The sequence below is a fragment of the Ostrinia nubilalis genome, chromosome 22, assembly GCF_963855985.1.
Source record: "Ostrinia nubilalis chromosome 22, ilOstNubi1.1, whole genome shotgun sequence".
Lineage (NCBI taxonomy): Eukaryota > Metazoa > Arthropoda > Insecta > Lepidoptera > Crambidae > Ostrinia > Ostrinia nubilalis.
Genome location: NC_087109.1, coordinates 8745816 through 8759465, shown reverse-complemented (window position 1 = coordinate 8759465; position 13650 = coordinate 8745816). Strand labels below are relative to the sequence as shown.

Here is a 13650-nt window from a genome sequence, read left to right as displayed (position 1 = left end):
CACTACAATAATGACGCTCGGATTACTCGGATCAAACTCCCCGCAACCCGCGCTTCCCTCGACGAGAAATTTTTCATCCACGGATGAAACGATCTATAAATATCGTTACCCAGCTGGTTGTAACATAAGTATGTAGTCCAATTGTTAAAGTTTATTTTCGCCTGAACATTTTTAACCCATCTATTAACTGCTTTAGCATTAGCTAGACATGCTACTTTTAGCAACGGTCATCGGCGATTTTGCGACAATCGATGTAGCATCGCGATTTCGCGACTTCATACGTTCGGACGCGGTATCAGAATCGCGCTTTTTAGCGACTGCTGTCGCTGCGTCGAGCTTCCGACTCGAAAAGTGACTCAAACGTTTGGCGTTTTTAAGTGTGCGGTGTGAAATGTGTGGTCGCTGCATTCAGCTTCTAAAAATCGGCTAAATCGCCGATAGCCGATGCTAATAGTATGTCATTGTGTGCTGTGGCTCTTATGGCGCAAGTACCCTGCGAGAAATTGGCCGAGACGTAATAGTGTGAACACCATCTCGTTTTTTTCTCCTTCACCCACCCGTGCGTCGCCCATACTTCATTATGCGATATAGCGCTTCGTCTCGGTAAATTTCAGCATAGTGTACTTACGCCTTTAGGAAGTTTTAAACCTTACCTTACTTCTTCAAAGCAAGTTCCTTCCCGTACCTTTTCTTAATATCTTTCTTATCCAACTTCCCCATCACATTCCTCGGCATTTGTTCGACTATGAGCATAGTTTTTGGCAGCTGGTACGGAGCTAGTTTCTTGCCGGCCTCGTCTTTTAATTCTTTAAGGGTGAGTTTGGATTTGTCCTTCAAAACAACTAGACAAGCCACTATTTCGCCGTAGCTGTCGTCTTCGATGCCTACCACTGCTGCGTCGGCCACGCTTGGGTGCTCTAAGATGGCTGACTCCACTTGTAAAGCGCTTATCTGGAAGACAAAGTGTATTATATACAATTAATATGAAGACCTAAAATCTAATATTCAGAGTTTTAAAGTAGCTCATTCACCAATATGATATGTATTGTGTTTGTGTGCTTGGTAGAAAGCACGACTGTGTAAAAAAAATGTCATGAAATACATGACAGATTGTACAGCGCCCCTAGCGACTACTTTCAAGAACTAAAATCTTTAGATTTTTTTGACGCACTTGCTAACCTAACCATCATGGTAAGCACACAGTCCATATGAGAAACTACTCGGAGTTAACTTGCTGAATGTGTACTATGGGCCACAGTTCCAGCTACTCATTTCCACTCATTTCGTCTCGTTCTATCGCGACTAATCACCATTTGATGAGAGCGAGAGAAAAAACGGAAACAGGTAGCTGGAACTGTGAACTGGGGGCGTAGTGTGAGTTTAGGTCAAACGCATTCGATGTCGACTGCGTAAAAAAGTGACATTAAATGTATGACGGATTGTACAGCGACCCTAGAAGAAACTTTCAAGAACTAAAATTTTCACAAATTTTTTAACGCGCTCGCTAGTGACGACCTTTGATGTAAACTCACACTAAGCCAGCGGTTCCCGAAGCGGTCCGCGGAACCCTGGGGTTCCGTGGAAAGGCCGCAAGGGTTCCGTAAAAAATATTGTCCCACGTTTCGTGACCGACTTTGTTCGCTCGCACCGACTTGTTTACGCACAAGGGAGGGGCAGGGCGTGCGGGCGGAGTAGTACGGGGGTTCCGCTAGGAAAAGTATAATCAATTAGGGTTCCTTGGCAAAAAAAAATTGGGAAACCCTGCACTAAGCTGCACTAAGAACAAATTTCAGACTGCATAAGATTGGGAATTCATTTATGGGGAAATGTATTAAATTATTTAATAAATTACCACAAACTGTTGTAGAACTACCCATTCATAAATTCAAAGCACATATTAAAAATACCTTAATGAAAAAGGGCTACTATAAAGTCGATGGTTAATTATTTAAAAGATAAAAATGTTTGGGATGCGTAACTGCCTAGCTCGCATAAACATAAATATTTATAACTATGTATTTTGAAAACCTGTAAACCTTTGAAAAAGAGGCTGACAATAGTGTCTGAGTTTCTTGCGCTGCTTCTTCTCAGCACTGGCCCATTTATTGTCCTGAAGCAGTGGTAGGGTTAATACTGGGACGTGTAAAAGTGCTTTTTTAAAGCCTACTTACAGAAATAAATGAGTTTTACTGAGTTTTTTTTAGAGTTTTTTTTACTAAGCCCTCTGGTCTATGGTGGAGGGTTCAATCCTTACCTTGTACCCGCCGCTCTTGATGATGTCGATGGAGGTGCGTCCGAGGATGCGGAAGCGTCCGTCCGCGAACATGGCCGTATCGCCCGTGCGGAACCAGCCGTCCGATGTGAAGTCAGAGTTGTCCAGCTTTGGCGCGCGGTTCAGGTATCTGATGCGATACATTAAGCAATCATTTAACACAATCTTCAAAGTATCATAGTACGAGTGTACTATAAATAAAAATATCTAAAACAAAGTGAAACGGGAACTCAAACTCTTAATCTATACTAATATTATAAAGCTGAAGAGTTTGTTTGTTTGGTTGAACGCGCTAATCTCAGGAACTACTGGACCGATTTGAAAAATTATTTTTGTATTAAATAGCCCGTTAATACCTGAAGGCTTTAGGTATTTAAATAAAACCTTGAAAGGTTGAAAGACAATTTAGAAAAACTTCAAGTTTTCCCTGAGGAAGTTAAAAGAAAGCATTGTCGAACAGTACAGTAGCTTTTAACTAATTTATAGACATTATGCCCGTTTTCACCATCAATCCCTAATGTTTAAGTAACACAACAGGCATTTTATTTTCATATGGGTCATATGGGGTATCCCAATGGTGTCACTTTGTATCCTAAGGTGTAGTGTAGTAATTTTTGAGCGCACTTCAAGTGTCTTTAAGCAATTTCTCTTCACAGAATCCATGAAAAAGCAATAGAAATAAAACAGTAACCTACTCAGTTAAGAGCTAAACCTATAGTGTCTAAAAGTAAAACCATAGGTTCACTCAGTCAGTTCAATTCAGTCTAACTATCAGCTAAAGTTATCAACTGCCCATTAACAGAGAAGTGTGGCATACAGACTTGTTTTTTCTTTTCAATTAAATAAAACCGCGTAGGCCAGGTTTTGCACATATAACGGGACTATTCCTACCTCTCGTTCCCACTGCCGCAACTCCTGTGTAGCCAGGATCTACAGCTTGACCGCCAATAAAAAACCAGTAAAGGTCAAGTTTGTCCCCGGGGAAAGTTAAACTGTCATTGGACCCGCAAAGAAATTAATCAGAAGAACATAGGAGTTCGAAGAGAAGTGCACATATAGCAAGTGTCAAGTAAATCAACAGCCTGTATTATCACAGAATAATAATGAGTACTGCGTACAGAAGGTTTACTTCGCGAAGGTATTTAAAAAAATGTATGCTCAATGTCATTAACAATATGGTGTAATTTAGCTTGTCTCAAGAGTCAAGCACCATTTTGTTGACAAACGTCAGTGATCGGTACTGCGCCGAAGCTATAGGGCTGACTTCGGTAAAAAAGGTGTGACGTGAGGTGCCAAACTGCAGAAAATGGCGGAGGAAATACATGATTAAGCATGAATTATCATGAATAATATGAACCACTTACTTACCTCTTAAGTGTCTTCTGGCAACTTAAAAAAGTAGGAACATTGTGTTTTTATTATTATTTAAGCAGTTAAATACTGCACAGTATTTAGTACACCATTTTCTTTTTTTTTACATCATACACTAGAATACGCGTGCGTGAGTCAATGCTCGCTCGTATGTGAGGCCTTGTCGAATAGTAATCCTGTAGGGTGCCATCGTGCTTGTTTTGTTTTCGATGTAAACTCGCGGAGATGAACAGGCCTGGTATTATACGTGTGGGATATGATGTTCATCCACAATAAGGAAGCTAGATGTTAGTGCTTCCTTCCGAGCGGGTGTTATGCTCGGGGACCAAGGTCCTATTTACACCATCTTGGTTTGTCTATATGTACTTGGCAGGGTAGAAAACTCCGTCACCGCGATGCAGGTTTGTATGAGCGGCGGAGTGTGCCATAGTGCAGTCGTAACAGCGCCATCTGTTGGTACACGTTTGTAGTGGCGTATCGTAGATGTCGCCACATACGTGGGACACTATTTAAGTTGTAAGCCTAACTATGAAAACAAAGTAGTATATTATAAAAATGGTATTGATTGCGTTTATTGGTATTGTCTTTCATGATTTATGTACTTTTTAATGTGTCCGAAACACTTTTCATAGCATTTTTTCCACTCAGCTTGAGGCACCTCCAAAACATGGTTTTTGACCGCACCGACAGTTGCTTCTGGCAACATAAATCGCTGTTCACGTATTTAATTTTAATATAATGGTTACCAAAAGAAGTGTTTAGATTCCAAGCAAGAATTTTGTAGCGTTGGACCTGTTTATTTCATATTTTGAGTGTTCAAATAGTCAGTTGTTTGACGAGACGTGTAAAAGCTCACATTTTCGTCACGAATGGCGATTCGACTATGCTGGCCAGTTTCCCTTATTAAACTGAAGACTTTTGGAAAAAAGTGGCTGTTTACTATTAAGAATTAACCATTCTACATTTCTCTAGTGACGTTTCTGTCATATAATCGGATATTTCGGAAAAATAGGCGACCGTAAGTTTCAAAGTGTTCCGAGCGTATGGGACTTTTGTTGGAATTGGTTCATCTTAAATCACCTCCATAGTCGATAGCTGTTTATTTTCAGGATCATTATGCATAGATCCTTAATTCGTCAACTGTCACAATTTTAAAAACGGCTTTTAAAGCTTTTTAAACGTATTTATCAAACATTTCCAAGGACTAAACGACACAAGCGTCCTATTGAGCGTTTGAAAAATTTTGTGACATCCAGCGAGAAAAAAACGTATTAACCATAATATGGTCATACAATATTTTATTACTGCTGGTGGAATTAATGTTTAGGATTATCTCAATCCTACGATATATCACATGACGAGGTTTCTCTTCCATTTTTCTGACAACATCAATGTTTTCCGCCACTATTAGTCATTTTGGACGACTTTCGCAAAGTTCACTGGTGAGCCAATGACATACAATATTTATACTTCTTAAACTAGCGTTTTACAATAGTAAAGGACAGATCTTTATCACCAAAAGTGAAATTTGGCTGATCGTTTCAGTTTTGTATTGATTAACCACGTCGAAAGTCATAATAAATATTCGCGCGTAAATTTCCGCAAGTCAATTCCATGTTTTTGTAGTCAAGATAATTTTCAATTCAATGTTAATAATACAAAACGTGCTCAAATGATAAAAAGTTTTGAATAAGGTTGTAGTCAAAAATGACAAACTTTTCATTAAAAGTATCAGATGTCGTGTAACAACACGTTATGTTGTCGAGGCTCACAACTTAAATAGTGCCCTAGTACGCACCTGGTGAACACCCCAGGCCCCTTCAGTAACAGTTCTCCTTGGTAGCCGCCGCTGTCGTTCTGCTTGTGTATGGTGACGGTGGGCTGCTTCCATTCTTGCTCGGGATCCCTTGCGGCTAGGCCGAGCAGCTCTAGGGATATCTGGAAGGATTAATAAATATTGTAAAGCAAAAGAAAGGTACTAGGTAAGGTGTAATTGATAAACTGCCGACGAAGATACGGATTTATACACCTTATTTCAGATGTAGATATTGCAGATTCCTAAATCAGGAAGAAAATTTAAGCGTCAGGAATAACAGAGACCAAAAACTAGTTTTTCATGAGTTACATGTAGTTTTATTTTTATTATCTTTATAAAAGAAAAATAAACAGCCTTACTGAGTAGTTTTGAGACAACGTTGTGCTATAATTATTGTTTCAAAATCCTCCGACGAAGCCACAGTGTCTAGGTTGACGTGCCGTTTGTATATCATGTTACCTTTGTCTCAGCCTTTCAGGCACAGAGGGTTCATTAGTGGGGTCTCAATGCACGCCACCACTACAATAATACGCATCTTACCTGTGTATCAGGTACAGGGGACTCCACAGTGACTAAAGGCTCCAACACGTCGCTGCTTTCGTGTTTCACTGCCAGCCTAGCCGATATCCCAGGCAGTGGGGTCCCTACGCACCCCACCACGCGAGCTTCGACCGGCCGGTAGGGGTTGCTGAGCGCCATGCCCGCTTCTGTCATGCCGTAGCGCTCTAGTAAACGCACGCCGGATATCTGGAAAAGATACCATTTCAAAAAATCTAAATTCTTCTTGTCGTGTCGACAACAAACCTACACAGCGTCGGCCCAAAACTCCGTCACATCATCATCATCATTATCATCATCAAATCATTTATTGCGTATTCACAAGAATGGCGTTGTCAGTAGCCTTCATTAAATCTTCCTGCGTGCAGTTGTTTGGGAAATCAAACTCAAAATATTTTATTCAATTTTCACCATTGTGACACTTATGAACGTCAAATACACTAAAAAGGTAGCCCTTATGGGGCACTTTACTTGTCTCCTTATCTTTTAGGCCCTACTAATTTTACATTTATTTGTAGTACTTTGTACAAACTTTGCCTTCACCCTTTTTATCTTAAACAACTGTCCTCTCCTCGAATTGTCAGGAAGGGATCGATTATATGGTGTACAGTCAGCGTCAAATAGTTCGTGACACCTAAAATGACCAAAAAGTTTATTTATTTATTTATTTATTTTATTGGGCTATCAACATGACAGCAACATCAAGCTGACAACACAACCTTATTTCAATAGCCCTTGTTAGGGCCTGTGCGAACTTTTTGGCTACTTTGGGTGTCACGAACTATTTGACGCCACTGTACTACAATAAATATTAACTAACACAACTTTTAGAAAATTTTGATTTATTTGGCCCTACTAGTGCTGCTTTCTTAACCAGTGTGTTTGGCGATTATCACACTGCACCGCGCTCCGCCGCGGTACGCGGGACGACAGATTTAATCATCATCCTCAGTTTGTATAGAAAACACGCGCGGCACAACACACTGACAACGCGTCTGCGCGCGGGAATCTTTATATGTAGCCACGCGGACCGCGGCAGAGCGCGGTGCAGTGTGATAATCGCCTTTCAAATACGCTCATGTAAAAGAAAATAAATAACTATACTGACCTCTTCCCATTTATTGGCCAGTGTATCAGGCAGCGGCGCTGAACCAGCGCACATAAGTCGCATGCGCGCCGCGAGCGTGTGGCGAACATAGTCAGCCGTGCGCGCGGCCGCGAACATTCGCTCGTGGTCGGCGAGCAGGCGTGCGTACATTGCCGGCACGCCGTGGAATACAGTCACTTTGGCTTCTTCGCGCTCGCCCATGCCGAGTAGGCGAGCCCACACGTTGTGAGATACGAATTGAGGTAGCATACGGATTCTGCAAGATAAATGATAACGTCCATTGGGTAGTCAATCAATAATTCCAAGACAAATTTTAGCCGTGATAACCTAGTTCGGTTTTTATCCATCTCGAGCGACACATCATGCAACCGGATGAGATAGCAGATATCACGCTCCAAAGAATCTGGAAATTTATAGACTCAACGGGACTAAGCAGTGAACTCTAAACACAAGGGCTGCCACAATAGATCAAATCTGGTCGAGAAATGAAGGCCCAAAAACCAATAATAATAATACTTTTGTTTTGAAATAAAAAAAAAGCAGTAGGCAAGTGAATTTAGTTAGCTAAAAATGTTTAAAACAAAGGGAATCATTGGGCTATTGACTCAGTGAAAACGAGAAATAAGTTCAACATGGTCTTATCTAACACTAGGGCTGGAATTTTAACAGAGATGCGTTCAAAGTCAGGCTGCTGCTGCTATTGTAATACCACGCCAGAGTACTATTACAAGAGGTAATATATCTGTCTCACTAAGTTGTTAGAGCTGCTGGCATGAGTGAAAAAGATATACATAAAATAATTAGCTCCACATACCTGGCTCCAGCTGCCAGAGAGGCGTTTAAAGAGTTAAGTTGTCCATGTATGTGATGCAGTGGCAAAGAATGTAATACTACGTCTTCGCCGGGATATTACGGAGCATGCTGTCTCTCTCATCCAATTGGGCCTGCTACTACGGGTGAAAGAGACAGATAGATCCGAGGTAGTCTCAGCCTCACTCACCTAGCTCCTGCAGCTAATGGTGCGTTTAAAGCAGTGGTTCTTAACCTTTAAGTCATGAGGGACCACATTACCAAATTTCTATCTTGTCAGGGACCACTTCATAATCGGTCAAAACCAGTATGACTGCAAAAATCTGTTAAAAAAGTGGTTTTGACCAAGGTGTGCAAGTGCACTTTGTGGACCACTTGGAATGCCTCCAGCGACCACCAGTGGTTCGCGGACCACCGGTTAAGAACCACTGGTTTAAAGAGTTGAGCTGTCCATGTATGTAATACTTCGTCATCGCCGGAGTATTGCCAGGCGGAGATGAGCGAGGCTACCTGTCTCTATCATCCAATTGGGGCTGCTGCTACGAGTGAAAGGGATAAATAATTCCATATGTCCTTACCTTGCTCCTGCAGCTAATGACGCGTTTAGAGAGTTTAGTTGTCCGTGTATGTGATGTAATGGCAGCGAATGTAATACTACGTCATCGCCGGAGTATTGCCAGGCGGAGTGTAACGAGGCTATCTGTGTTGCTAGCATGCTGTGAGTCCACACCACGCCTTTGGGCTTGCTTGTTGTACCTGCAATATATTATATTATAAACTAGCTTTCCGCCAGCGGCTTCGCCCGCGTGGACTCCGAAAATCCCAAATATTTTACGGAACCCTATTTTTTTTCCAAAATAAAATATAGCCTATGTTACTCATGGTTAATGTAGCTTTCGAATGGTGAAATAATTTTTAAAAACGGTCCAGTAGTTTTTGAGCCTATTCATTACAACCAAACAAACAAACAAAGTTTTCCTCTATAGAATATTAGTGTAGATATTGACTTTCAAAAGAGGATTGTCATTGCCATGGAAGCGGCGTTGATGTTGATAATCAAATATTGATATCAGTTTATCAGTAACAGACCTTACTTCTGTATCGAATATTAATGTGCTATGGAATACTTTAACAGTTTTGAACGTGACAATAAAATTAGCACGTCGCATGCGACAAAAGTGTTAGAAATACCATACCAAATTAAGTACTAATTACCATAAAGGAAAAAAAAACTAAAAGTATCGATATTCTTTAAAGCTATGATGATCTACACAAAAAAAGCCATTCTTACCACTTGTATAAATAATGAAAGCATCAGCGCTCCCGTACCAAGCGTTCGTCTTGCCCACATCGATCAACGTATCCTCTGATTTGGACTTTAGAAACGCGCTATTCGGTTGGTACAGCTGCGCTGTTATTTCCTTGTCTTTGCCAGTGATCAGCAAAGGTTTAGACAGTTCCAGGGTTATGGGACGGAGTAGTTTTTCGTATTCTGGGGTGCAGATAGCTAGGCTGGCACCGGAATCGCCTAGGTAGTATTTGAGCATGGCTGGCGGGTGGATTGGCGTTAAAGGTACAGCTGGGGAAGTAAATAAATAAAATTTTAAAGAATATGAAAGGCAAATCACATGTTGAATACGGGTGTGTAATGTATGATATAACTACATATCATATAATACTTAGAGGATATAACATCAAATTATATAAAATCATTTAATATAATAATTATTTACTATAATAAACGAATAATATAATTTTAAAACGAATAATTTTAAGACAAATAACTTTTAACTGATATAAAATGGTTTGATATAATGAATATTTTCTATAAAACTTACAATGTATAAAATTTAAAACAAATAACATTCAAATCATATAAAAATAAAGTGTCGAACAATCAAATGAGATAAAATTCTTTTCCTATAAAACTTAAATCATATAACAATAATAATTGTTATAATAAGCATTGCATGCAGCAAGCAAGCAAGCAAACGAGCAAGCAAGCAAGCGAGCAAGCAAGCTAGCATGCAGGCAAGCAAGCAGGCAAGCAAGCTAGCAAGCAAGCAAGCAGGCAAGCAAGCAAGCAAGCAAGCAAGCAAGCAGGCAAGCAAGCAAGCAGGCAAGCAAGCAAGCAAGCAGGCAAGCAAGCAAGCAGGCATGCAGCATGCAAATTTGACTAAAACCTTGAGACTTCTGTCACGGCTCCGGCACTTCGGGGCTCTGGCGGTCCCTCGCGTGCTAATCGTCGCAGATGGCTTTCGCCACCTGCTCCTCAGCCCGCGGGCCGCCTCGCCCCTCCGTGCCTACGCGCTTCTAAATTACACTCTAGGGGTAGGGCAGACAAGACTACGTGGAGTCGGTTTTACGGCGATTCGTTTTTGTCACTAAAGTCATTTATAAGTCAAGTTAAAGAAGAACATACTAAAAGTTATATCTATCAGAAATTATATCAATTAAAGAGTATACCAAATAGTCGTTATAACAAATAATATTTATTTTATGTAATGGTTATATGAAATATTATTTATATCAAACAAAATTACATCAAATGAGTCTTAGAATAAGTAAGGTTTATATCAAATGTCTTTATGCGTTTTGATTGGTATCTGAAATGACATTATTAGAAATGATTTATTATATGAAGTAAACATTATATGTTAAAAAATTATATCAAGTGTTATTATAACATACGTTTATTATACAATATGAACGTTATTGAAATGAATTTATATCATATAAACTTATATAAACTGTCACGCACCCGTTGAATACAGATTTCGATATAAACAGCTGTAATTGTTTGGAAATTGATATACAAATACAAAAATACTGCTCTTGGGTGGTTTAGCCTGACACCCGTATTCAACAACGATGCTTGCTTAAGTGAAGCAGTAAATCGAACGCACAGCGTTGAATAGAGCTCTGTGATTGGTTCGTGTGTCACCCTGTGCGTCCACGCGCACTGTAAGACCTCATAGTAATGTTTGCGAATTCGGGCGTTAGTGTAAACAGTTTAGAGTTTTAGACGGTCAATTTGACATACCAATATTTCCTGTCATCCATATGGCCCACTGGACGATGACGTGTGACGCATCATTGTTGCACATGTACGCAATCGTACGCTCTGACTCCCCAACTGTTGAAGAAAAGTCATTAATAAATAATACAATACAATCATATTAATAGTATTCAGTATGCCCACTTGCCCAGTCATGAACAAACCCAAGTAAAATTGGGTCCAATAATATTTTTTTTATTTACCTTTGGTATTCCCATCATTCAAGAGTTTATGTTGACTTTCAGTTGGAATTTGCAACATAATAATATCTATGTTTATGACATAGATGCAAATTATCTTGATTGATGTAGTATGTATTATCATGATAACATTTAGAGATAGTACAAATCTTCAGAAGCCATATTTTACATAATTCTTACCGAGTTGTGCGGCAATCTCATTGCTGAGGGATGTGGCTGCCTGGTGCAATCCTGCGTAAGTGTAGATGCCCACCTCGTCTTGTAACGCAACACGAGTTGGAAACAGGAGAGCTCGTCGGAACACTGGTACCGCACCGCCTGAAAATAATAGTATTTTATTTAGTAGTAATTTGAATCTTAAGCTGAATTTGCTTGAACACACTAATCTCAGAAACTGCAGTACAGTTGGATAGCCCATCGAGGAAATCTTTAGATTATAATATCACTCTACATCCAAAAGGGGTGGAGCAGTAAAGAAAATTTAGCAAAAACGGAAAATATTAATCAAACTATTTTCGAGCATACAAAGTCATGAGCACAGCTAGTCATCCAATAAAAAGGAGTTTTAAATAAAATTTTGACTATAAAACAGGTAAAATTATTTTCAAGCATAAAATATGAAGTCAGGGCCACATATAGTAATCCAATAAAAAGGAGCTTTGAATAAATTTTTCACTATAAAGCAGGTAACATTTCATCTTATGCATCAATTTATTAGTCTTTCCTCGTAGCAGTGAAATTATTGCACAAATACAGACAGCACTTGAAGCTAGCACTGAGGTCTCTTATTTAGGCGGTTATCACACTGCGCCGCACTCCGCCGCGGAGCGCGGGACGACAGATTTAATCATTGTATGCAAGTACCTCAGTTTGTATAGAAAACACGCGCGCCACAACACACTGACAACGCGTCCGCGCGCGGGTTTTTTTATATGAAATCACGCGCTCCGTGGCGGAGCAGTGTGATAACCGCCTTAGTTGTAATAGAGGCGAATTTGCAACAAAAATTAGTCTGGTGTGCTGTTGTAAATATTTTTTCCTGTTGGATACCAAAACAAAAATTGAGGAGAAGCTTAAAAAATAGAATTTCACAATTTTCAACATGAAAAGCGAAATTATGCAGTCACATAAAGACTATAAATATTATTGTCTTTATTATGTTCATACATACTTGATATGATAAGGAAATAAGCACTTATTTATTGCTATTGGAGTGAAGATAAGAACAATTATTATCAAAAACACTTATGCATTAATATTATTGGTCATTGGTCAGTTTTAAGATCTTCAATAGCAAGGTCTAACGCCAAATACATTATTGATAATAATTAAATACATAGTCCTATTACATATCACTTTTTCAAGGTTGAATTTGGCTAAAGGTTATGTCAACTTAAAATAAGTTACATCACCCACCATCCTTGGTGTCTCGGTTGAATGAATTCAGCAAATCGGTGTTCACATCTTCTTTTACAGCTGCATAGTTCACGCTCTTGTATCTTCGAGTTATTCCAATAGGTTTTCGAAAAAGCCGGTTGATCAATCGCAAAGAGCGTAGAGAAACTTCCATATTTATGTTATTACGATATTGATTTTTGAGAGCCAATTTCAATGAACAACTCGGGAGCTGATAACTCGAATCTCGAATCTTTCAAAGATTATCAGGAACGTTGCTGTTGTGCTAAATGCGATAAGAAAATTAGTTTATTTTTGGCAAGAACTGACAAACAGCCAGCACAAATTATTTTGCGATCATGTGTGTCTATTTTAAAGGCTGTCAAAATTAATATTAATCTATCAAAACTATTTTAAACTGCACCGTGATTATTAGTATTGACGAATTGAAATCACAAATGACATTGTAATTCGTTGCAAGGTTGCATTTAATTGGTGCAATAATTATATCGTAAAAATATACCTAAAAAATAAATTGGATGGTAAAACGGTAAAATAATAGTGATATGTTTTTTAATTTGTCTAGTGACAAATTAGTGATATGATTGCGATTGTTTCATTATCGATAAATTGAGACAGTCCAAAAAAACGATAATAATACAACGTGCTCCATTTTGTTTTCCTGTTAATTTTTTAAATGTCGTAAGTACATTTTCCAAAATATCATCAATCTTAAGAGTTTTGAATTATCATCCAGTAATCTTATCTTTTTGTATGTATGTACATCATTTTATTTCAGTAAAAATAATATGATATTGATATTTTTTACGTCAGTGTTTTTACACGGTTATTTAACTATGGCGAATTATTTTGTATGAAATATTTTTTCAAACAAAAAAAAAATCGATTTGAAGTTGTCTTATTTATTAATATCCTAGAATTCCAGGAAATCAAAAGGAGCACGTTGTTTAATGCGTGTGAGATTAAAATCTCCTATGGATATAATTCTGCTTTTTTTTTCTTGAAATACCCTGCGGTAAGCTAAATATGCTTGTGTTACGG

At 38.9% G+C, this 13650-nt stretch overlaps 1 protein-coding gene across 1 annotated transcript; it reads right to left on the bottom strand.

The window, feature by feature from the left end:
• Positions 1–287: 287 nt before the first annotated feature.
• Positions 288–12830, bottom strand: LOC135082780 (malonate--CoA ligase ACSF3, mitochondrial). Its single transcript, XM_063977543.1, has 10 exons — positions 12610–12830; positions 11374–11511; positions 10979–11071; positions 9227–9514; positions 8514–8691; positions 7126–7381; positions 6000–6206; positions 5442–5581; positions 2255–2402; positions 288–951 (listed from the first exon to the last, which is right to left on the bottom strand). Exons 1-10 carry the CDS (start codon positions 12761–12763, stop codon positions 655–657), a joined length of 1899 nt encoding a protein of 632 aa, XP_063833613.1. The 5' UTR covers positions 12764–12830; the 3' UTR covers positions 288–654.
• Between the last annotated feature and the right edge of the window lie 820 nt (positions 12831–13650).